General features: G+C 39.5%; 1 protein-coding gene across 5 annotated transcripts in view; it reads left to right on the top strand.

The window, feature by feature from the left end:
* Window positions 1-26,865, top strand: part of mast1a (microtubule associated serine/threonine kinase 1a) — a 178,629-nt gene that overhangs the window by 79,305 nt on the left and 72,459 nt on the right. For 3 of the 5 annotated variants that reach the window (XM_057843676.1, XM_057843675.1, XM_057843674.1), the window contains one exon: window positions 22,408-22,496. The exons of the other annotated variants lie outside the window; for them this stretch is intronic. In XM_057843676.1, the coding sequence (XP_057699659.1) occupies window positions 22,408-22,496 (89 nt within the window). The remainder of the gene's footprint in view (window positions 1-22,407; window positions 22,497-26,865) is intronic. 5 annotated transcript variants of the gene reach the window in all.

Below are 26,865 nucleotides of genomic sequence, written 5' to 3' on the forward strand. Positions count from 1 at the left end.
CAGTGTCAGTGAGTCAGCTGTGCTACACCATGGCTGGAGGAGGTGAAACTCCTTAACTTTTTCCCCCATCGAAGAAAACCAAATCACTGGTATGGGAATACTTCTGCTAAAGAAAAGTTGCAGACAGCCTTGGCTTAGAGGAGGAGGGCCAACAGACATGTAAAACATGACATGTTTGCGGGGGGTGGCTGCCAAGGAAGAAATACCTCCAATATAATTTTGCATTTATACAAAATTAATGGTTAGTAAACACTCATGAATGTTTCCCACTAGCTACAAAAGTTAACTCGAATGTGTTTAGTGTGTCTAGTGGTGGTTAAACGAGGTGTTTTTTTCTCCCTGGCAACTGTCTGTGTTGAGAAAGAGTGTGTGTATAATGCAAACATGATACGAGTCATACGCATGGGCTTTTCATTGTAAATAATTCAATTATTTTTGTTCTAATGGTAATAATGTTGAGCTGTGGGTGTGGGTTTAGGCTCACCTAAAGGACTGCATTTATTTTGATTTTATGTAGACATTTTTTTTTTTAACGTAACATTATACCTATGTTCCAATTTGCTAACAGGTTTTGAAAAATAAAAATCCTGTTTAATGGATTTTTTTTTTTAACACAGATATCTCAAAGTACATACATTTTAGAGCTGTAATTGCAATGCCGTTATATTTTTTGCTTCAAGTTATCATACTGTCAGAATCTCATACCGGCACATGCCTACTCTGAAGAAGAATACAGTGATGAAGATATAGGCCTCGGAGAAAATGGGAGTGATAGAGATGGTAGTTACTCCTCCATAAGAAGGCATTGCAAATACCATGGACTAAAAAAAAATGACGAAGAAGGAAGCATAGCAAATGTGCAATGGCCACGATCCTCATTACAGGAGCAAAAACTCTCAAAGCAGTCGCCCCCTCAAAGTGGGCGTATTGTTGCCAGTTGCTGTTCAAATCACGACTTTTTGCAGTTTGACTATTTTCCTTATTTTGTCACGATTTCATTGTTCAGAATTGTTCAGAAATGAAAGGTAAGGTTCATCTCGTTTTACTGGACTACAAAATAGTTTTTGTGAGACTTGTGAATTATGTTTGTTGAATATTTAGTTACATAAAAAAATAATAATAATAATTTTTTTTTTAAATCATTGCTGATAGGTTCTTAATATGGGAAATCGACCTGAATTCATCCAAGTGCGAAAATTTCAAAGTCAGTAATAGGTCACCTTTTTTAATCCAATCCAAAAAAATTACTTGTTTCCATCCTGTTCTAGCAAAATTTGCAGCCCAAATTTAGCATCAATTTCTCTTCAAATCTAAAACATCGACTTAACATTTGCCACTTTGATTCTGCTTGTGGTGTGTGCGGTGGAAATCATCTACTTCAACACATGGTGCCATGAGTCATAACCCTCAGGATATTTGTAGTACACTTTGCCCTGTCGATATCGGAATTGATCCGAAGGAAGAATGTTAAAGATTTCGCTTCTTGTGCTTTTACCTTTCAGGCACATTTGGCTAACAGGAAAGTGTCATTATTGTCAAAGAGCTACAATAGTTGAAATGATACATCTTGACTTTTTATGTCAGATAGCCTTTGTTGTTATTGTATGTATTCTGTTATTTTGCCCCGCTGAAACTAGAGGTGTCAAAATTAAACAAGTAATCAACTACTAATTAACTATCAAATAAAGTGACAACTCGTTTAACATTTGATTAATCATTCAAAAACTTAGGAATTTCAGCCTCTCAGCAGGAAATGTTCTCCGCTCTCCGTAGTCCTTCATGACAGCAGCGTATTTATCTTTTATGTTTGATCAAAATAAGGGGCCGTTTACATTGTGACTCTCCAAGAAGACGAAAAATGTTCATGTTTGCATTTATATGGTTTCGTCTCCATTCGAACAATGTCGCAACTCCGCATGAAAACGATGTGGTATTCATGCTAGGCAGTGCAGATTAACAAGGCGACAGCGAATGATACACTTTGACCTCCTCAGCCCGGCAGACAACATGCCCGCCCACTCCAAGCAATGGCATTTTCTTTTGTTCAAAAAGGCACAAAAATGGAAGCATTCAACATATTTAAATTAAAAATATTATAAAAACAGTAAATTAAAGCTTACGTTCCGCCACATTTGCTGTTTTTAATGTTTAGTAGCACCGCTGCGCACGCCCAATGTGACGTGTAGGGGTGCTGACGTTATCGGCGCGGTCCCGAACCGCAGGAGCTTTTGATATGCATGCGGAGCAAGCCCCCTCAAGCCCCTGCAATCAAATTCTTCCACTTTGGAGGCAGGATTCCAAGGTTTGCGTCTTTGCCTTCCTTCTTCTCCGACAACATACGAACGCGAGGCCACTCTGCAACACAGATATTGCGTCTTCGTTACGCAGAGTCGCCATGTAAACTGCCCCTAAAACATGCTCAAGTCCACTATAATTTCAGGTGAAAACTGCAGCAACTGAAGAAAACAAATAAAATAAAATGGTAGTTTTGAAAGGTTGATGAGTACAAATTTGCTGCACATGAAATGCTTCATTGTTGTTTAGTTTTGATTTTGTATTATCATTGAGCAATATCAAATAAACAACGAGGCCTGCAAGCAGGACTGAACGGACGTCACGCAACTCGGACAGTGTGCAGGTCAGGGTGGTGGCAGATCGTCCTCTCTTATCATCTCATTAGAACCTAACATGCTCGAAAGTCGCCTCTTTACATTCACACACCTAAGAGATCAAAACCCCTATTGGAGAGAGTACTACAAAAAAGGAGCGAATAAAGGGTCGTCACGGCAACAGACAAAGACATGTGGACATGGGCCGTAAAATAAGTATTTCAGAATGTCTTGAAACTACAATGACCAACCTGAAAAGAACTGGACATATGTTAGAAAAATGAGTGACTTTCTATTGGCACTAGTTGGCGCTGTAGGGTTGATGCAAATGACCCCTACAGGACCCTTCAGAGTATGACTCAAGAAGCACGAGATGTTTGGCGCAGATATGTTGTAGATCTTCCAAGTTATGACTGTTCAAAACTTGTGGTGAGACGAAATGGCTTCAGTCATGTTCACTTCTCCTGTTGGACCCTTCTGCTTCAACCAAACCTCAGTATTTTTCATCAGGCACCTGAACACGTCTTATGGCTCCCTCGATGCAGGTTTCAGGGGAATATTTTTTTTTTCCTTGGAGGAGGAGCCTGTTTAGTAAAAAAAAAGGTATTTCCTGTTCCCAATAGGGGGCGCTCGGCCTAATGGGTAATGTTTCAATGCACTCGTGTTAAGGGTGGGATCCCGCACATACATGCCAGATAGGAAAAAGATTGAACGTTGTGTCAAGGAGCTATTAGTCTTTTACTGAATTTGTCATTTAGCCGAAAAAATGGCCGACTTAGGTCCACGCCCAGGTCAGACCCGTGAATGAAAACGCACCATTTTGAAAATTTTAGATCTCCTATGTCTCCTGAATAGTCTCACCAATTTTGAAGATGATCCAACTAACTCCCTCTGTGACAAGGTCTCAAATGTGCACCCTGTTAATTGATAAAAAATTCACATTCGATCAAAATACCCGATTTCCTGTTGGGTTTGGAATATGGGTTCAAGAGACTTTCCCTTCAGACGCTTAGGCGCTCGGCCTAATGGGTAATATTTCAATGCACTAGTGTTAAGGGTGGGATACTGCACATACATGCCAGATATGAAAAAGATTGAACGTTGTGTCAAGGAACTATTAGTCATTTACTGAATTTGTCATTTTGCCGAAAAAATGGCCGACTTTGGCACCACGCCCAGGTCAGACCCGTGAATGAAAACGCACCATTTTAAAAACTTAAGATCTCATATGTCTCCTGAACAGTCTCGCCAATTTTGAAGATGATCCAACTAACTCCCTCGGCGAAAAGGTCTCAAATGTGCACCCTGTAAATTGATAAAAATTTCATATTCGATCCAAAATAACTGATTTCCTGTTGGGTTTGGAATATGGGTGCCAATGCTTTTTTAGAGCGGTTTTGGACAAGATATAGACTCCCCAAATTTCATTGCTCTACGCTGACAGACCCTAATGTTATAGGCCAATTTTAAAATTTCAAGGGGGCGCCACTGAGCCATTTTAGATTTTTTTGCAACGTTGCAAAATTATCAAAATTTACAATTTTTCGCACGTATGTGCAAATTTTGGTGACTTTTCGTGCATGTTCAGGCCTCCAAATTGGCCGTTTTCATTTGCCCTGAAAAAAATAAAATTAAAAAAAATAATAATAATAATCCTTTGCAAAACAATAGGGCCTTCGCACGCTTAGTGCTCGGGCCCTAATTATAGTTGTTGTATCACCGTATTGTGAGATAATCGTTATGACGAGCCTTTTATCGCAAATCATATCGAGAGTTATCCAGAGGTTCCCACCCCTATAATCTGTATTTAGTTTGTTTGGGAGATTTTATTTTTATATATAAAATGAGGCAGGAATGTAATTCTGGCACAGCATATAACAGTATTGAAAGGGGAGTTCACTATTTGAGGAAATAAGTCTTTTAGACTTATTATTGTCTCAGTACATAGTTTTTTTTTTCTTCCCCCACCTCCCATTTTACATTCATCTGCACGTCTGTAGGAGACACCAGTGGCCCTGTGCCAGCTCAGTGCCTGCAGGGGGGATAATTGGTCGTCAAAGCCTCTGCACAAATCATTACCGCAGACTTAATCGTTGACCTTCCTACCGCACGTTAGCCCGTGAATTAGCCTGGTTGGTGGCAGTGACTCACTCAAAGCTGTAACATAATAATGAATAGTTTGTTCATCTGTTGCTTATTCTTTTATCTTATTCAGTCAGACAGTCAACATTATTATTATTAATTATTCTATTTTATTATTGTTTTATAAACAACAATACTAGTATATGGCGTAAAACACAGACAAGACTGAAAAAGCAGTTTCTGCTCTTGTACTCCTCTTTAAAAGAAACCTCTGTTTTTTAAGCCAAAACAACTGTTGTGTTTGAAAGAACAATATCTCTATGTGCTGCAATAGCAGATTCATCACGCATTAAGCCCCCGAACTATTTTTAATTTGTCCGTCTTTCCCTGGAAACCGCCTTTTACAGACGTCGCGCAACCGCTTTTGTTTTAACCCAGCCATAAAACGAAGGTAATTAATTATATTTAGGGCCCGAGCACTAAGCGTGCGAGGCCCTATTGTTTTGCAAAGGATTATTACTTTTTTTTTCAATTATTTATTTATTTATTTATTTTCAGGGCAAATGAAAACGGCCAATTTGGAGGCCTGAACATGCACGAAAAGTCACCAAAATTTGCACATACGTGCGGAAAATGGTAAACTTTGATAATTTTGCAACGTTGCAAAACAAAATGGCTCAGTGGCGCCCCCTTGAATTTTTCAAAAAGGCGTTTCCTATTAGGTTTTTTTAATGTAGAGCAATGAAACTTGGGGAGTCAATACCTTGTGCAAAACTGCTCCAAAAAGTCTCTTGAACCCATATTCCAAATCCAACAGGAAATCGGGTATTTTGGATCGAATGTGAAATTTTTATCGGTTTACAGTCTGAGTTTACTTTTGGAGGCTTGAACATGCACGAAAACTCACCAAAATTTGCACATACATGTGGCTTTGTGTAACGTTGGATAATCTTGCAACGTTACGAAAAAATGTAACAAAATGGCTCAGTGGCGCCTCTTTGAATATTTCAAAAAGGCCTCTCCTATTAGGTTTTTTCAACGTAGAGTGATGAAATTCGGAGCGTCGATACCTTGTGCAAAACTGCTCCAAAAAGTCTCTTGCACGCACATTCCAAATCCTACAGGAAATCGGGTACTTTGGATTGAATGTGAAATTTTTATCGATTTACAGTGTGCACATTTGAGACCTTGGCACCTAGGTAATTAGTTTGATCATCCTCAAAATTGGCGAGACTGTTCATGAGGCATATGAAATCTTAAAGTGATCCTCTAGTTTTAAGACAAGTAATTCTTAAAAGATGCATCTTAGTATGAGTTATAATAATTTGACACTAAATCCCTCTTAATGTTTTCGTTTTAATAAAATTGGTAAAATTATTTTAACTGATTGTTCGCCATGGTTGTTGACGTCGCAGTCCTGTGACGTCACAAATCCCGCTGACGGACTTTAGCGTGTCATTCATTAGCTATCCCAACATGTCGTCGGTTCGTCCCTTCCAATTTGAACCAGAGCGGAAAAGTGAAGAGCAGGACAGCACTGTCGGTCGTTCACAAGACGAGCAGCAAAGGCGAAATGCAGAGCAAGAAATACTTGATGAGGCAAGAGTTGGGCTAAACTTCTGGTGTACTTGCGGCAAGTGCATCTCGGTGACAACTGAGCGAGAGAGCGTATGCTGTCGAAAACTCAGGTTTTTGTCAGCAGATCTTCAAGGGTGAGTTATTGCGTCATCAAACTCATTCCAATATAATTATGTAGATTGTTAGCATCCAGAGCTGTCGTATGCTTTACATACAGTACAGGCCAAAACACCTTGGCATTCGTGCCTTTTTATTTTCATGACCATTGACATTATAAACTCTCACTGAAGGCAATAAAACTATGAATGTGTGGCGAGCTAGGGAAGGAGGCGGAGTATCAAACCACGGAGCTAATCCGCGTTGTTTTATTGACATTTTGGCTGCAAGAAATAGCAATGTCTGTCTGGCATGCCACCCGCGGAAGGTAATGTTATTTCCAGCTGTTCTTCACAAAGTACCCCCCCCGAACCACAAAACGTGCCAAAATAATTTCCGCCGGTGAATTCTGTTATAACTTGCTACAAATGCACACGTGTGAATTGTGTACTTAGAAAAAAGGTGAAATAACTACAAACGTGTAATATTCTAGTATCTTCAAAGTACCCACCCTTTTCTCTGATTACTGTTTGGCACTCTTGCCATTCTCGCGATGAGCTTTCAGAGGGAGTCCCCTAAAATGGATTTTGACTTCACATGTATGCCATTCCGGCGTTGATGAGAATTTATTGCTTTATCAATGGGGTTGGGACATTTGTGTTGCATTGAATGAATTGCATTGGACGTGCTTTGATCAGTTTGAGTGGCAGCATCACTCATATTAGGTGAATACTGAACACACACACTTAATATTAGCTTCCTCTGTGACTAGCGGTACGCCCGAAGGTTCGCCTCCCGCTGTAGCGACATGAGCGGCCTGGGTGCTTAAGAGGGCGGCCAGAGTGTCTCGTCGGTCTCGCTTCATTGCGCGCATTTCACTCGATATCCGAGCAGGCTGAGGCTTCTTGTGCTGGGAAATAGTTGGAACGGCATTTGGTTTTAGTGTGCGCTTATATCTAGCCGCTCCGGTGAGATCTTTCATTAGTTGTCGTCGACTAAAATCCTCAAACGCGGTAGGAGAAAAATGGCGAGAACGAAGCCTTGGTTGTTTGGGAAGATTTGCTTGTCTACAGGCATTTTCCCAAACCTTTCTCCTCTTCTTGTCAACAGGAAATTTGTGGAGACACACATCACTCTCCTTGTTTCCGTTTGACTCGAAATTGCATCCATATGCAGCACATCGTGGCATTTTACTTCGCGAGTTACGCCAGCAATACACAATTGTTGTACACACGCTACACGATTGGGAAAATATCATCTACGTCATCAGTCCGCGCCCGCAGAACATGGCGCGAACTATCGGTCAAAATATGCACTAAATATTATAAAATATTGCCATTGATTTAACATTTTATGTGTTTCTAACGACATATTTTAATACAAGAGAACAATTGTGGTTTGTTAGAGCCTACATGTCTTTAAAATCGAGGATCACTTTAAGGTATCAAAATGGTGTGTTTTCATTCACGGGCCTGACCTGGGCGGGGTGCCAAAGTCGGCCATTTTTTCGGCAAAACAGCGAATTCGGAAAATTACTAATAACTCCCTCATTAAACGTTCAATCTATTTTAAATCTGGCATGTGTGTGAGGTATCCCAGCCTGAAGAGTACTGGATTAAAAATTTACCAATTGAGCCTGGCGCCTCCTAGTGGGACCAGGAAAAGCCCTTTTTTACTGGACACACTCCTCCTCTAAAGGGAAAAAAATCAATCTACCTCAAACCTGGATAAGGGGAGCCTTAAGACATGTGTTCAGATGCCTGATGAAAATTATTGAGGTTTGGTTGAAGCAGAAGGGTCCAACAGGAAAGTGATTATGACTGTCACCATTTTCTCTTTCCACACATTTTGAACAGTCATAACTTGGGAGATGTAGAGGGGGGCTGTCTGCCACCACCCCGACCTGCATGCCGTCCGAGTTTGCGTGGCGTCCGAGTTGCGGCAAACTGCGAGGGCCCGTTCAGTCCTGCTTGCAGGCCTAGTTATTATTTAAAATGTCTGTTATTTATAGTTTAGAATCATTAATTGAGGTCTAATATTTCGTTTGAAAAAAAAAAAAAAAACGACTTAAGAAAATTATTCACTCGCATATTTTAAACTTTTAAACAAATAACGTCACAATGAAAAAAATGGCGTCTGTAAAAAAGTCACAGATATCTACCTCATACAGTGCCTTGCAAAAGTATTCGGCCCCCTTGAACCTTGCAACCTTTCGCCACATTTCAGGCTTCAAACATAAAGATATAAAATTTTAATTTTTTGTCAAGAATCAACAACAAGTGGAACACAATCGTGAAGTGGAACAAAATTTATTGGATAATTTAAACTTTTTTAACAAATAAAAAACTGAAAAGTAGGGCGTGCAATATTATTCGGCCCCCTTGCGTTAATACTTTGTAGCGCCACCTTTTGCTCCAATTACAGCTGCAAGTCGCTTGGGGTATGTTTCTATCAGTTTTGCACATCGAGAGACTGACATTCTTGCCCATTCTTCCTTGCAAAACAGCTCGAGCTCAGTGAGGTTGGATGGAGAGTGTTTGTGAACAGCAGTCTTCAGCTCTTTCCACAGATTCTCGATTGGATTCAGGTCTGGACTTTGACTTGGCCATTCTAACACCTGGATATGTTTATTTTTGAACCATTCCATTGTAGATTTGGCTTTATGTTTTGGATCATTGTCCTGTTGGAAGATAAATCTCCGTCCCAGTCTCAGGTCTTGTGCAGATACCAACAGGTTTTCTTCCAGAATGTTCCTGTATTTGGCTGCATCCAACTTCCCGTCAATTTTAACCATCTTCCCTGTCCCTGCTAAAGAAAAGCAGGCCCAAACCATGATGCTGCCACCACCATGTTTGACAGTGGGGATGGTGTGTTCAGGGTGATGAGCTCTGTTGCTTTTACGCCAAACTTATCGTTTTGCATTGTGGCCAAAAAGTTCAATTTTGGTTTCATCTGACCAGAGCACCTTCTTCCACATGTTTGGTGTGTCTCCCAGGTGGCTTGTGGCAAACTTTAAACAAGACTTTTTATGGATATCTTTGAGAAATGGCTTTCTTCTTGCCACTCTTCCATAAAGGCCAGATTTGTGCAGTGTACGACTGGTTGTTGTCCTATGGACAGACTCTCCCACCTCAGCTGTAGATCTCTGCAGTTCATCCAGAGTGATCATGGGCCTCTTGGCTGCATCTCTGATCAGTTTTCTCCTTGTTTGAGAAGAAAGTTTGGAAGAATGGCCGGGTCTTGGTAGATTTGCAGTAGTCTGATGCTCCTTCCATTTCAATATGATGGCTTGCACAGTGCTCCTTGAGATGTTTAAAGCTTGGGAAATCTTTTTGTATCCAAATCCGGCTTTAATCTTCTCCACAACAGTATCTCGGACCTGCCTGGTGTGTTCCTTGGTTTTCATAATGCTCTCTGCACTTTAAACAGAACCCTGAGACTATCACAGAGCAGGTGCATTTATACAGAGACTTGATTACACACATTTGGATTCTATTTATCATCATCGGTCATTTAGGACAACATTGGATCATTCAGAGATCCTCACTGAACTTCTGGAGTGAGTTTGCCGCACTGAAAGTAAAGGGGCCGAATAATATTGCACGCCCCACTTTTCAGTTTTTTATTTGTTAAAAAAGTTTAAATTATCCAATAAATGTTGTTCCACTTCACGATTGTGTCCCACTTGTTGTTGATTCTTGACAAAAAAATTAAATTTCATATCTTTATGTTTGAAGCCTGAAATGTGGCGAAAGGTTGCAAGATTCAAGGGGGCCAAATACTTTTGCAAGGCACTGTAACTATCACATAATTGTATTTTTGTTGTTACTGTCGCATTTTCTTCGATATGTTGGATGATAAATAATGGATCCAAACAAAAAAGGCTAAATATATGAAAAAGAAACTCAACCACGCTTTGATATCTGTGATTTCTGCATCGCGACCCTTGTTATATTACCATGTTTCACCCATAAAATCCCCCAAAAATCCAGCTGTGGCCATTCACAGCTGTGTCTTGAATCTCAGTGATACATGCTGCATGGAGTTTTTGGATCGAAACAAGGTAAGTACGTGATAATATCTTGTTAAAGTCATGGCGTCTGTAATTCTGCTCTCGCGTGCTCTCGCCTCCAGATAGGGTTTTGCTGTTTAAAATTTTTTTTTTTTTTAAATGCCCTCCTGTTCAAAATTTTTCTTCCCCCAGAAAAATTAGATTTTAAGCTTTCCAATGATGTATCACACATGCATATCGGACAATTTTGAAAGTTGGCCAAATTGGGGGTCTCAGAGCGGAGCTTCAAGTCACCTGAGTGTTTTCCGCCATATATTTACACCCAAGCCTCGGAGAAGGGGCAAGGGGACTGGCACTTGAACTTTGCTGCACTGAATTGTAGAGGTGGGAATCTTGGGGCAACTCACGATTCGATTACGATTACGATTCTGAGGCTACGATTCGAATATAAATCGATTATTGATGCACAACCTCTCAGGCTTAGATAAACTACTATTTCAGTATCAAGTTAACAGTTCAAAATAGGAAATAAAATACTAAAGTCCCAATTATGTATCAGCAGCTTTAAAATACATTCAATTAATTTAATGTTGTGAATCAACCGTTGAAGTTGTTAATATTGCTCCCGTTATTCCATAATTTCCCATCTATCTTCTTTCGACATGTGAACGTTTTAAAACTGTTTTATCCTTTAAAGATAGATTCAAGTCAGGATTTTGCTAATTTAGGGGTGTCTGTCGAGTCTGTCATTTTGCATCTAGTTCTCTATACATGTGCTAACGCCGCCGAGTCTGTCATTTCGCATCTAGTTCTATATACGTGTGATATCTTCTGTAGCATTATACAGTATGGGCGTAGTTTGTAGCAACTGGGAGTTGTTTGTAGTGGCTGTCGTCGATTTTTTATCTAGCAGCATGAGTCCTCTCGCATGAGTTGTGGAATGTGGACGTTTACTCTCGGTCCGTTCCTCATTGCATCCCGAAGACGGCGCTGACTGTTTTTTTTTTTAGTTCCGCTTTACTTAGCATTTTTAAATAATTGGAATATGGATGTTTGTGAATCATTCTCGAATCTTCAGCAGCCGAATCGCGTATAATCTAAGAATCCGGAATTTCACACACCTTTACTGAATTGTGGTATCTGTTGAATGATCACAATGGGAGTATGTCCTACTGCCATGTGTCGCATTAAAACTGTTCAGACCAATCAGACACTCAGATCTCCATTCTCCGTGTCAAGCAGCTGAACAGGACAGTTTGAAAAAAAAAAAACAAACAAACAAAAAAATTGTAGTATCTGACTTCAGTATGGCTGCATTATGAATAATTCCACTAGCCCGAGCCCACCGGACCGTGACAAACATTAGAGCTAGAACTCTAGTGGGATTCTTAATAACAAACCTTCACCTTGTTTGACAGTTTTTGACATGATGTGGTATGCTTTGAATCGTGATCTGTTCCAAACATTTTCTGCCTTCACTCCTCGTTTTATTGGAACACAGTATCTTTATTTTGCTTTATTTCTAATTGTATGTTTTGGATTGAATGAGTAAAGACAGTCTTTTTAACTCTGACATGTTTTAATGTAGACTCACATGCACCCCACTATTGCCCTACACAATGGCATCATACATAGTTATCCACAATCAATCCTACTCAATCAACCTTACAGAACCAGTGGACAGCACTAGTCATCTGTCACACAAACACCAGTGCCCACATGAATTACAGGTATGATGTATTATACATTGAGTAACCACTAGAAAAAACAAACACACACATTGAATTTGTTGACACAGCAAACTCAGTGTTGTCATTGCGGGATGTGATTCCATAAGCCCCTTTCACACACACCTGAACACGGTTCACACACAATCCTGAGATTCAAACAAGTAACCCTTATGTGTGAAAGCAATTTCCCAGGTCGACTTACAAGGAGATTAAGTGGACATTTACCGGGGTCGCATTCTAGTATAATGTCCGGGACTTACCCGGGACACGGCATGTGTGAAAGCAGCCGTTTCATTCCCGGGTCACAGCACGAAGGCTGATAGTGTAAATATCTTGGTGAGCCAATCGTCATTTCCTTTTTCTTCACAGTAAGATGAAAAGTGGTAAACAAACGTCCCAATTATCAAGTGTTGGGAATAACGCCGTTATAAATAACGCCGTTACATTACGGCGTTATTTTTTTATATAACGGGCTAATCTAACTAATTATTTTTTCCACCGTTACATTACCATTACCATTACTGATGGTCAAAAGCGGTGCGTTACTTACTTTGAATAAATTAAAGAAACTACCAGCTGTAGCGAGTCTACTCTGCTCTGTTTCTTTGTCATCCAAGACTTGGGGTGCGTTCAGGTTCATGGCAGTGAAAATGGTAAACACACATAGACTACCTTTGCAAGAACGATGGAGTTGTCGTTTGATGCGGTCATAATGGGCAGGTCCTGCACCCATCCGCAGCAAAACTGTTCGTAGTTTTGTTGCGATTTGTAATTTCGGAATCACTGATGAGTTTAGTAACATACACCAAACAATAAATACAGCAGAATGTCCATTTGGCATAATTGTGGAAGTCCGTCGACATCTTTACTCCATTTGTCTTCGGCTTGCTCGTGAGGGTCAACATTGTTCACATCCTTAAGTTTGATCACATATCTGTTCTTCGCCTTAGAAACAAGTTTGTCTCTTTATCGAACTGGAAAGTTAAAGTTTAATGTCTCGCGAGCCCGACCTGCTTCCAATAAGGCTGCATTGTCGTCAAATCTCACGTGATCCCCCATTTTGTGATATAAACGCTCGAGCCTAATAGCGCACGTACTTCAGAGCCACTTGTTTATATGTGAATTGTCTCACCCTATGTTTGTATATGTGTATTTGTTGTTAATAAAGTTTTTTTTAAACAAACTTCAGAGCCAATGTTTTCACACACAAACCGGAACAGCGCGTGCAGCAAACACACACACGCAAAACAGATGCAGAGGGATATGATAGCAGAGCATTCAGAGGAAATTTTTTCTTTACGAGGTGGAGATATAAACACTATTTCAAGTTGGTCGAAATTAAAGGAAAGAATGTGCATGTAAGTTTAATTTATGTCCCGGGGCAAAGCTTATGTCGACATCTGTGGTAAGCAATTCAAATCTGTTTATTTTTGTTGCACTTCAAGGGTAGGATAAATCTGTTGCTGGTGAGGTGCAATAAATAGAACAAGGTTCTATAACACAACTACCTGTCTGTTCTTCTCACTTGAATACTGGCCAGAAAATTTCAAATTCTTTGACATACAACAACTTCTTTTTAAAGTAACGAAAATAGTTACTTTCCCTGGTAACTAGTTACTTTTACCGAAATAGAGTAATTCAATTACTAACTCAGTTACTTTTTGGAAGAAGTAGTGAGTAACTATAACTAATTACTTTTAATAAATATATAATAATAATAAATAAATAAATATTGCTACTGGATCATTGAGCCGAGGAAGAGACAGTCAGTCATCCATCTTTGGAAATGTATGGTTTATTTTTATGGAGTGGGAACTTCTTGGTAACTCACTATACAATACAATTTGCAATACAAAGCTCACGATAACGATGATCTGACGATATGGCGATACAACGATTATCGATACATTGGTCAGGAAATCATTGTAGGATATTCTACAAACAACTAATTAACAGAAAAACAAGCTTCTGCTGTGATTTGGAATGAGTTTATCATTACTAGACGTCCAGTCCATTTGAAGTGGGAGGGTGGCAGCCCTCCCACTTCAAACGTATTGAAGGTCTATGGCCGGTAGTGGCAGCCAATGCTAGGCAATGAGGTAATTTTGGGCCATTTAAGGTCATTTACCTGTTCATTTTCAGTTACTTCCTGTTGATTTTGGGGTATTTTATGGGTCTCTTCCTGTTTATTTTGAGTTACAGAACAGGAAATGACCTGGGAATCACCCAAATGAACAGCAAGTGACCTGTAAATGCCCCGAAAATCGGACAGAATGACTGTGAATGCTCTGGTTTCGAATGAACGAACATTCCCAGTCTAAATGGATTAGGCATTGAGCACCGCCAATGAATGTAGCCTTAGAGTTAACAGAGACACTATTGTGATGGAAGATTTTGGTAGCAATTTGTTGGTTCATTTTTATTTTATTTTTTTTAGACATTGACACCTTTTTAAAACGATATCTCGATTCTTGGCAGGAGCATATTGATAACTTTTTGGATACAAAGTATCACGATATATCACCATTTCGATATTTTTGTCACACCCCTATTTATTTTGTTGCCGCTGCTGACCAAAAATGACGTCATGTCCAGGTTATAAAATCCCATCCCCCGCCATACCCACACATACAGTGCCGAGACGCCAACATGGGAGACGTCTGAAAGTATCAAACCTGGGTTATTCCGGGGATATCTCCCCATGTCTGAAAGCCATGACACGAGTAAATCCCGCTTCACCTTACATGGGAATTTACCAGGATATAAGTCTGAATGAGGCTATAGTGTGATGTCAAATTCTCATCAAGTGTGGACATACAGTAAGAGAAAGTTGACCCCCTCTGATTTCAACTTAAAATGCACCTCCACAGTTTCACTCGTCCTGTCCATCGTTGTTTGTGAGTTTCTGTCTCAGTCAATGGATAACTCATAAAGAAAAATGATATACCCAAATGTATAGGAATTACTTTGAATAATGAAAAGGAGTCTCCAGACCAAATTAATCTTATCATAGGTCTTCTAATCTTCCTCATATCTTGCAAGTGTCTACCTTCCACTGAGCAAACCAGTTTCTCCTCCATTCAGGTAGAGATTGAGCTTCAATAACTCCTGCACCCCTGTAAAAGGGACTGGGGAAAAAAACATGTCTACTATTAGGGCTGTAGCTAACGATTATTTAAGTACCTTATTATCCCGAATACAAGACGGCCCCGAAATGGTCCTATGTCGAGCAGGATTTTCCCTTAAGAATATATTATAATTCCATTAATTCAGTCCACAGCCTAAAAACCTACACTAAATCCTTAATAAAGACTGCTAGGACTATTGCAAATAGCAATTACCGTATTGGCCCGAATACAAGACGGCCCTGATTATAAGACGACCCCCTCTTTTTCAAGACTCAAGTTTGACAAAAGACTTTTTGAACACCAAATTAATTTTTATACAGAAAAAAAATGACTGTACATCTGAAACAAATGATTATAACACTACATTTAAGAGAAAAATCATGTTATTTGGCCTCATTCAAATCTTAATATCTGAACATTTAAATATGTAAACTAAAGTGCAATCACATTCGTAAATGAATGGCTCCTGGTTTTTGAAATGTAAATAAACCAATCTATTATGATAAAACAACAAAATTGCAATAACTGCATTAACCATCAAAGTGAGGTCTAACTGTAACTGTAGTCTTGAAACAAATCTGAATATGGAAAAACATTGCAATAAAATAATGCAAACTGGTTAAACTTGAGAGTAACTGAGATTTGTCATGACAGAACATTACTTCTCAAGTTCAGCATTCGCTTCAATGATATCTGGCGCCATCTCGCGTCGTGAATGGGTATAATGTCTAGACCCCAAATATAAGACGACTCCCACTTTTCAGTCTTATTTCAATGCAAAAAACACCGTCTTATATTCGGGGCAAGACGGTAATTGATTAATTCATGAACCAATCACCTTGAAACTTGGTAGCTGTGGGGATGGGGCAGGGTCTATCAATCCTCAAAGCTCGATTTTTTAAATATCTTTTTTATTATTATTTATTTATTTATTTATTTATTTTTTTTTAATCAGGACTGATTAAAAAATTGCAGACTCATTTGTGCCTGTGTTGCGTAGGTTACAAGTTAGCCAGTTGATACCATACACACACAGCCTTCTGCCTGTAGTTTGGTGGAGCTAACTGGTGTTTGTTTCGCTTGTGGTCTCTTTTAGAGTTGACACGAATACTCGAGCAACTCGAGTTTAAAAACTGATCCGAGTAATTTTATTCACCTCAAGGAATCGTTTAATTTTGCCAGCTCTAAACATCACGTTTTGCCCGGACTACTTTTAAACGCGGGACAACGCGCTGACGTCACGTGCGTAGAGGAAGAAGCAATAAAAAAAAATAAAAAAAACCTTACTGCAGCCGACAGCCGCTACAAACTACGCCGACGTTGCTAAAAACTACGCCCGCATGATGCTAGTGTGGTAGCAGGTAGTGTCCGATGCGTCTCATAGATATCGCATGCATATAGAACTATAGAACTACAAATTGACAGACTCGGCCGCGTCTGCTCAGCGTTAGTAAACAGCCGCCATCTTTAAGCAGTAGACTTCTCAGCTTTAATAAATATAACGTTACTGTCACTCGCTCACGTAACGTTAGGCCTCTGGAGGGCTAGGTTTCTATTGATTATGACCACTGTCGATGCGTGGCTAACGTGTCTTACATACAGGCTTTATTTAATCTGTAAAAACACAGCGCTGTAGAGTTATGAGGGTGTAAAATTAGGGCTGTCAAACGATTAAAATTTTTAATCGAGTTAATTACAGCTTAAAAATTAATTAATCGTAATTAATCGCAATTAATCGCAGTTCAAACCATCTATAAAATATGCCATATTTTTCTGTAAATTATTGTTGGAATGGAAAGATAAGTCACAAGTTGGATATATACATTCAACATACGGTACATAGGGACTGTATTTGTTTATTATAACAATAAATCAACAAGATGGCATTAACATTATTAACATTCTGTTTCCATGGATAGAAAGACTTGTAGTTCTTAAAAGATTAATGTTAGTGCAAGTTATAGAAATGTTATATTAAAACCCCTCTTAATGTTTTTGTTTTAATAAAATATGTAAAAATTTCAATCAAAAAATAAACTAGTTGCCCGCCATTGTTGATGTCAATAATTACTTACACAATGCTCATGGGTGCTGAAGCCTATAAAATCAGTCGCACCCAAGCGCCAGCAGAGGGCGGCAAAACTCCATAAAACACAATTAACATGTGGGCATTTCACTGTACTGTCATTTAAATCTGTCTGAGCGGGGCATGTGCGTTAACTGCGTCAAATATTTTAACGTGATTAATTTAAAAAATTAATTACCGCCCGTTAACGCGATAATTTTGACAGCCCTAGTAAAATTAAAACATAATAAAGCTAACTGTCAGTTTTAGCTCAGTAGTCATTGCTGAATAAAACACCAAGTAGCACTGGTCCCAAATGTGCTCCAGTACAGCAGGTATTATACATTTATTTTGAACACTGCAAAAACTCAAAATCGTATCAGTACTTACAGTTTAGACTAACTTAAAACGTAACTAGAACTTAAAAATAGCTTGACACAAATGGAAATTCAATTGAAACACGTGGGAAAAACGCCTAGCCTTAAAGGGATGTGTGTTATCAAGCGTAATGACATTTTTAGGTAAGAAATGTTTTTTTTTTCCTTTTTAAAATTTTTTTTTAATAATATCTAGAAGTTTGTTGAGTGAAAGCAGTGGATTTTTTTTTTTCTAAGCACATCTGAGATGCAATATCATGTATATTTAGGGCCCGAGCACTAGACGTGCGAAGGCCCTATTGTTTTGCAAAGGATTATTTTTTTTTTTATTTTTTATTTTTTATTTTTTTTTCAGGGCAAATGAAAACGGCCAATTTGGAGGCCTGAACATGCACGAAAAGTCACCAAAATTTGCACATACGTCCGGAAAATTGTAAATTTCGATAATTTTGCAACGTTGCAAAAAAATATAACAAAATGGCTCAGTGGCGCCCCCTTGAAATTTTAAAATTGGCCTATAACATTAGGGTATGTCAGCGTAGAGCAATGAAATTTGGGGGGTCTATACCTTGTCCAAAACCGCTCCAAAAAAGCATTTACACGCATATTCCAAACCCAACAGGAAATCGGTTATTTTGGATCAAATATGAAATTTTTATCGATTCACAGGGTGCACATTTGAGACCTTTTCGCCGAGGGAGTTAGTTGGATCATCTTCAAAATTGGTGAGACTGTTCAGGAGACATATGAAATCTTAAGTTTTGAAAATGGTGCGTTTTCATTCACGGGTCTGACCTGGGCGTGGTGCCAAAGTCGACCATTTTTTCGGCAAAATGACAAATTCAGTAAATGACTAATAGTTCCTTGACACAACGTTCAATCTTTTTCATATTTGGCATGTATGTGTGGTATCCCACCCTTAACACGAGTGCATTGAAATATTACCCATTAGGTCTAGCGCCCCCTAGTGAGAACAGGAAATGCCTTTTTTTACGCGACAGGTTCCTCCTCCAAGGGAAAAAAATCTGTTGACCTCAAACCTGCATCAGGGGAGCCTTAAGACCTGTGTTCAGGTGCCTGATGAAAAATATTGAGGTTTCGTTGAGGCGGAGGGGTCCAAACAGGAAAGTGAAAATGAACGTCAACAATTTGTCACGCAAAAAACTTTGAACAGTCATAACTCGGCAGATATACAACATATCTGCGCCAAACTTCCCGTGTTTGTTGAGAGTCATACCCTGAAGGTTCTTGTAGGGGTCATTTGCATCAACTCTACAGTGCCAACTAGTGGCGACAGAAAGAAGTTTTAAAAAAGGCCTTTCCTATTGGGTTTTTTCAACATAGAGCAAGGAAATTTGGGGAGTAGATACCTTATGCAAAACTGCTCCAAAAAGTCTCTTGCACCCGTATTCCAAATCCAACAGGAAATCGGGTATTTTGGATCGAATGTGAAATTTTCATGGGTTCACAGTAGGAGTTTACATTTGGAGGCTTGAATATGCACAAAAACTCGTAAAAATTTGCACATACATGCGGCTTTGGATAACGTTCGATAATCTTGCAATGTTACGAAAAAATGTAACAAAATGCCTCAGTGGCGCCCCCTTGAATTTTTCAAAAAGGCGTTTCCTATTAGGTTTTTTTAACATAGAGTGATGAAATTTGGGGAGTCGATACCTTGTGCAAAACTGCTCCAAAAAGTCTCTTGCACCCGTATTCCAAATCCAACAGGAAATCGGGTATTTTAGATCGAATGTGAAATTTTTATCGGTTCACAGTAGGAGTTTACATTTGGAGGCTTGAACATGCACGAAAACTCACAAAAATTTGGACATACATGCGGCTTTGCATAACGTTCAATAATCTTGCAACGTTACGAAAACATGTAACAAAATGGCTCAGTGGCGCCCCCTTGAAATTTTCAAAAAGGCCTCTCTATTTAGGTTTTTTCAACGTAGAAGGATGAAATTCGGAGAGTCGATACCTTGTACAAAACTGCTCCAAAAAGTCTCTTGCATGCGTATTCCAAACCCAACAGGAAATCAGGTATTTTGGATTGAATATGAAAATTGTATCGATTTACAGTGTGCACATTTTACACCTTGGCACCTAGGGAATTAGTTTGATCATTCTCAAAATTGGCGAGACTGTTCATGAGGCACATGAAATCTTAAGTTATCAAAATGGTGTGTTTTCATTCACGGGGCTGACATGGGCGGGGTGCCAAAGTCGGCCATTTTTTCGCCAAAACACCGAATTCGGAAAATGACTGATAACTCCCTCATACAACCTTCAATCTATTTTAAATCTGGCATGTGTGTGAGGTATACCAGCCTGAGCAGGACTGGATTGAAAATTTACCGTTTGTGCCTGGCGCCTCCTAGTGGGAACAGGAAATGCCCTTTTTTACTGGACACACTCCTCCTCTAAAGGGAAAAAATCAATCTACCTCAAACCTGCATAAGGGAAGCCTTAAGACCTGTCTTCAGGTGCCTGATGAAGAATATTGAAGTTTCGTTGAAGCGGAGGGGTCCAAACAGCAAAGTGAAAATGACTGTCATCAATTTTTCTCTCCAAAAACTTTGAACAGTCATAACTCGGCAGATATACAACATATCTGCGCCAAACTTCCCGTGCTTGTTGAGAGTCATACCCTGAAGGGCCTTGTAGGGGTCATTTGCATCAACGCTACAGCGCCAACTAGTGGCAATAGAAAGTCACTCGTTTTTCCAATACATGTCCAGTTCTTTTCAGGTTGGTCATTGTAATTTCAAGACCTATTAAAATACTTATTTACGGCACATGTCCACGTGTCTCTATCTGTTGCCGTGACGACCCTTTGTTCGCCATTTAAAGGAAATATTTTTTTTCAGAGACTCAGGCAGCTTATAGAGCCACAATATTTGGCACACTTGGTCGAATTGGCCCAGTTAGAAGATTAATTTGGTTTTGAATAAGGGCTTGGCTGCACAGCTCAGTAGTTGCTCCTTTTTTGTAGTACTCTCTCCAATAGGGTTTTTTATCTCTTGGGTGTGGTAATGTAAATAGGCGACTTTCGTGCATGTTAGGTTCTAATGAGATGATTAGAGAGGAGGATCTGCCACCACCCTGACCTGCACACAGTCCGAGTTGCGTGACGTCCGAGTTGCGCTAGATTGCGAGGGCCCGTTCAGTCCTGCTTGCAGGCCTAGTTATAATTGCTCTTTACCTAAAAAAAATGTTTTATCCGATTACTCGATTAATCGATACAATTGTCAGTCGATTACTAAAATATTCGACAGCTGCAGCCCTAGGCTCTTTACAAACTTTAGACAGATCAGTGGCTGGCAGATTAAATAAAATATAGAGTCATAATGATGAAAATCATAACTTATAGTTTTGCAGAAATTCAAAATTGTGAAAACAACCTGTTCGTGTTCTAATGAGTCAAAGCTACTTGTTGATTAATATGTGAATCTGCTGAGACAAGATGATTGATGAATCAGCAGTAACTGGTGCGCGCTCCAGTGATTCAGCCTTTCAATGTCAGCAAATGTAAATGTGCATTTATGATACGTGAAGGTGAAGTATGGAGTAGAATGAAACATAAACCGCGTGTTTGTATTCATAGCACTGAAGGGAGTTGCTTCATGTTTTTATCTTTCGCTATTGCTTTATGCTCCCCTTCCACTCTAGTGGCACCACATCCAGCAAATGCATTGCCCCTAAATATTTCAATATGAGCCTTCTCCATTCTGCATGTCTGAACACATGCTCCCTTGGCTAGAGTCACATAGGTGTACTTTCACCGATAAAATCCTGCTCAGGTTTTTGATGCTTCTCTGTGCTACAGCAAACAAGGCTCGGAAAGAAATCAAGATAAAGGAGGAGGAGAACGTGTGGGAGGGCTTCCTGACAGTGGGATATAGATTACAAAGATACAGACTTTGTCTTGTTTGAAATATGGGAAGAAATGTGGTTTATTGCTCTTCCCAAACAGCAATAGAGCAATCTGATGTAACATTGCGTTTCAGTTGTGTCTTTGGAGCAAATGCATCAGAAGCATACTTAAAACTTTCTCTGTTATACAGTATGCGGGAATATGAGACATCCACCAAGCATATCTTACTGAAAAATTGCATGAGACAGTGGCGCAATCTGGAGTAAAAAGTGTTTCCTGATCATAAAATTTATTCTATAGGTCAGGACAAAAATGTCAGCGCCGCAATTGAATTTTTGATGTCATGCACATCCATGCAGAGGATAAAATATGTTTTACAAGAAGTAATGTGTGAATGGTTTTAGTGTATATCTGCCCGGTTATTGTGATCCATTTCACTCAAAACCCTAATAAGGACAAGTGCCATGGGAAATAGATGGATAACGTGTTAAACCATGGCCTTCTTTATTAGAACATTTGGAGAAGGCCTTTTTCTGTTCATAGTGCACGGTCCATAAAGGCATGCTTTGATGGGTTTGGTGTAGAAAATCCTGTAATGAATGGCCACATACTCTAACACCTAGACTTTTATATTACCAGAGGAGTAGAAGCTGTTCTATTGTTTACTTGCATTCTTACCTCCTAATAGCTAAGTGCCCCAAAACCTTAATTATATGATGTGAAATAATTGGAAACGCTGAGAAAATGTTTAGTAAATGTGATAACATAACAATAAATCCATATCAGTTTATGTTTTCACATGAGAATGCCCATGTTAATTAATTTGTGACTGATTGTAATTATGTTGCAGTTGCAGAACGAGTAATCGGAAAAGCCTTATCCTGACCAGTACGTCTCCCACACTGCCCAGGCCTCACTCCCCGCTGCCTGGACACATAGGTCAGTATAGAAAATGATTCATTTGTGTTGTATGTTGAGGTTTCATGGTATCTGTAAAGTAGATGATCTTATTAAATTGCCATGGCAACAGCAGTGAGATGCTTTTCTTCCTTACTTGCCACTACATTGATTCTCCCGATTTTCTTTCGAAGCTACAGTATCTTTACTGAGTACTACAACACACGAATAAGTTTGTTGAAACCTTGTTTGCCACCAGGCCTACTAAGTAACTACTTACTAACAAGGGCAAGAGTAACGCATTCCTCTTGAACTTTTAATTAATTCACTGCCAGCCCAGGTACAGTATATCACAAAAGTGAGTACACCCCTCAATTGTGGCAATGGCATCAGTAATCCTTCGCTTAAGGTCAGTAATGTCCCTTATCTTTCTTTGTTTGATACACGATATCGTTCACATAGCCCCATAGAAAGAAGTCCAGGGGAGTGATATCTGGTGAACGTGGCGGCCAAGGAGTTGACCCATCCCTTTCAATCCATCGGTCTGGAAATGTTTGATTGAGGAACATGCAGCCCCCAATGTGGTGGAGCACCATCTTGCTGAAAAATGATGGTTGGTTGAAGGTCATTCAGTTGTGGTGCCACATATTCAGTTAAAACAGACATGTCCAAAGTCCGGCCCGGGGGCCAAATGCGGCCCATGGTCAAATTTCATCCGGCCCCCAGCCTCTGTCATGAAATCAATAACGTCTGGCCCGCACACAGACTAAATAAATTGGTCAGCAGTACTGCTACCAGCATATGAAGTAGCTTACACACTAAATGCTGCTCCTCATTTACCCACTAAAAGGCAGCAGCACTCTAAGCAACATTACCCCATGTGACCCTTTACTCCCAATTTTGTAAAATGGCGACAATCAACAAAAAAAGTTGACTGCGACAGCCGACGCTTCAAGGATAGGTGAAAATTGGACTATTTCGTCACTAAAATACGCATCAACCGTGTCTGCCTCATTTGCAAAGAGACAGTCGCTGTTTTTAAAGAGTTCAATGTGAGGCGATATTACCAAACAAGACAGGCTGACCTGTACGACAAGATTACAGGCAGCGAGAAATTGAAGCAACTTGAAGCTAGTTTTATTTCACAGCAGCAGTATTTCGCAAGAGCCCGAGAGTCGAAAGAGAACGCCACAAGGCTAGTTGCGAGATTGTTGAAATTATTACCGTATTGGCCCGAATACAAGACGGCCCTGATTATAAGACGACCCCCTCTTTTTCAAGACTCAAGTATGAAAAAAGACTTTTTGAACACCAAATGAATTTTTATACAGAAAATAATTACAGTACATCTGAAACAAATGATTAAAACAATATATTTGAGAGAAAAAGCATGTTATTTTGCCTCATTCAAATCTTAATATCTGAACATTTAAATATGTAAACGAAAGTGCAATCACATTCGTAAATGAATGGCTTCTGGTTTTTGAAATGTAAATAAACCAATCTATTGTGATAAAACAAAATTGCAATAACTGCATTAACCATCAAACTGAGGTCTAATTGTAACTGTAGTCTTGAAACAAATCTGAATAAGGAAAAACATTGCAATAAAATAATGCCAACTGGTTAAACTTGAGAGTAGCTGAGATCTGTCATGACAGAACATCGCTTCAATGATATCTGGCGCCATCTAGCGCCGTGAATGGGTATAACGTCTAGACCGCGAATATAAAACGACCCCCACTTTTTCAGTCTTATTTCAATGCAAAAAAAACACCGTCTTATATTAGGGCCAATATTGTAAATAAAAAATGATAATGAGGCAAATGTGACACACAGAATGGCTTGCTAAAATTTGCTTAAATACTGTATATTGTTCTATGTAAAGGTTGTCAGCCAAGGTCAGCCCCCCACATTTTTACCACACCAAATCTGGCCCCCTTTGCAAAAAGTTTGGACACCCCTGAGTTAAAAGGTCAAGGTAAACATTTGCAGAAATTGATGTCTTGATGAAGAAAAAATTTTGTAAGCGTACAATCGCAAGTTCTTGTGTAAGACCATGTGCATTGTTGAACGCGGTAGCTGTAACTGTGTGGCAGCAGTACGGAAAAGCATTGTCTTACACGTTCGATGTTTTCATTAGATTTTCTTGGTCACCCACTCCTTTTTTTAATCTAACACTGTCCCTGTCTCCATAAATTTCTTGTGCCATGCACGAATTGACGGACGTGATGGTGGATCTCATCCATACTTAGTTCTGTAGTTTTTCCGAGTCTGCCTATCCGATTTTGTTTCAATAAACCATGAGACACAGTGTAATAAAAAATGTAATTAACACTGAATACAATAGAACAAATCTGAATAAAATATCTAATCAAATGCATTTTTATTAAAATTTTTTAATGGTAAAGACACTTTATGGACACCCTGTACTTAAAGTGCCTGTGACACGAAAAAGCATGTTTATTTCATAATACACGCGGTATTTTATGCTCCTGAATGATAAGGACCGCTTGGATGTTGTGGAAGCGATCGCTATATTTATTTAGTTTTTTGAATCCCGCGCCAGGAAAATGAGTGACTTCCGGCTTCGGTCTTGCATTAAGGAGGAGGGCGATGTGACGTGTACGGTAGAAGACGTCCTCTTCACGCTACAGTGTACTGTTGTGTATGAGGACGAAGGATTCAGCTGATTTTGCGGATTAATACGTTTATTTTTCGCATCACGCCAGCCAAACGGCTGCGGAAAAATCATTCTGTATGAGGGAGAGGTGTATGCGCCTTTTTGGAGTTTCAAAAGGTTCCCATTCACCGTGGATATTTACCGTGGGACCATTGGACTTACGATGAAGTGAGTAAACATCTTGTTTTGTATTATGTCAAATACGAATGCAGCGATTACAAAGTAAACACTACAAACTTCCTTTAAATGAAGGACTACTTACGTTTGATCATTGATAGGCATGTAAAAAGCTCTCCTAATGCATTAGCAGCAGCACATTAGCTGCGTTAGCTCCAGCCACCCTCCTCCGGGGAACGAAATGTAAATTGCTCTCCGCCGGGCGGTTTGTCGATCCACTAAGACATTCGACAACCGGGTCGTCATGTCAAATAATCCAGGATAGCTATGTGTGATTTTCCGCTTTGAAAACATCACTCGGTTCGGGTTAGCATGTCGGCTAGCTGTCAAGCCTTCTGGTTTGTTTACATTCTCCGAAGCCGGGGAAGGGAAATGACATATGTCCGATTTAGGTGCCATAAAATATCGTTCGGGAGGTGCGACAGTAAAGGTGAAGTCGACAGTTTTGACCATTATGGAGTAATTTTGCCATGTCCTGAATAAATGCATTTTTATGATTTCATATTCCATTCAGCACAAGACTGTTATTTGTCATGACCATGCCATTTATTTAGCAATTGGGGAAAATACTTGGATAAAAAGAGTATCCTGTAAAAATATTGAAGTAAAGAGACAGAAACAATGACATTTTGCCGCTCTCTTCGTCGTGTTTTCCTCGTTGTGAATAGTTCCCCCTCAACGGGCTGACTGGTCCTTCTCAAGCCATTTATATAGCTATTGGGGAAAAATACTTGGGTAAAAAGAATATCCTGTAAAAATATTGGAGTAGAGAGACTGAAACAATGACATTTTGCGGCTTTCTTCGTCGCGTTTTCCTCGTTCTGAATAATTTCCCCTCAATGGGGCTGAATAGTAAAATCGATGAGCCAAGTCTACAGCTGACGTCATCCACCTGTTGGGGATGCTAAAGCCCTATAATGGTAGGCGTGGCTAACCGGCAGATTAAAAGACTAATTTCTCGTCATCTGTGCTTTGCTAAATTGTTGTATATAGTCGAATCGTCTCAAAATATGATTCTAATTCACATAATAATGACATTTTAGACTTTTTTTCTCGTGTCATATGCTCTTTAAATATCTGCAGAAATGGGAGGGGTGTGCTATCTTTAGTGATACACTGTACAGTATTTGTCAAATATTCACAGAATACAGGTAGTCCCCGGTTTACAAATGACTTCTATTCCTGCGCTGGCAATGTAATCCGTATTTCTGCATAAATCGGAATTAACCCTTTAAATACCTCTAAACACCCTAAAAAAAATGCTCCCAAAATGTGTATTATAGACAAGTGTCCTGAGCGAAACATGGGCGGCGCCATCTTTGACATTTTCTGCTACGGTCTTCCGGTTTAGACAGAATAACATAAAATGCCGTTGAAGTGAGCAGAGTGTAGACAAACTTTAAAACTGCAAAATCAAACCAGAGGAACCCACGGAATCTCCAAAAATGGATTCAGCACGATGTAGATGAAGCTCCGAGACTTTCTGTGTTGTGTGTTTGTGCTTATCACTTTGTTGATCGTTCTTGGACAAAATTCTAACAATCTGTGCAA

This window comes from Corythoichthys intestinalis, chromosome 8, assembly GCF_030265065.1.
Source record: "Corythoichthys intestinalis isolate RoL2023-P3 chromosome 8, ASM3026506v1, whole genome shotgun sequence".
Lineage (NCBI taxonomy): Eukaryota > Metazoa > Chordata > Actinopteri > Syngnathiformes > Syngnathidae > Corythoichthys > Corythoichthys intestinalis.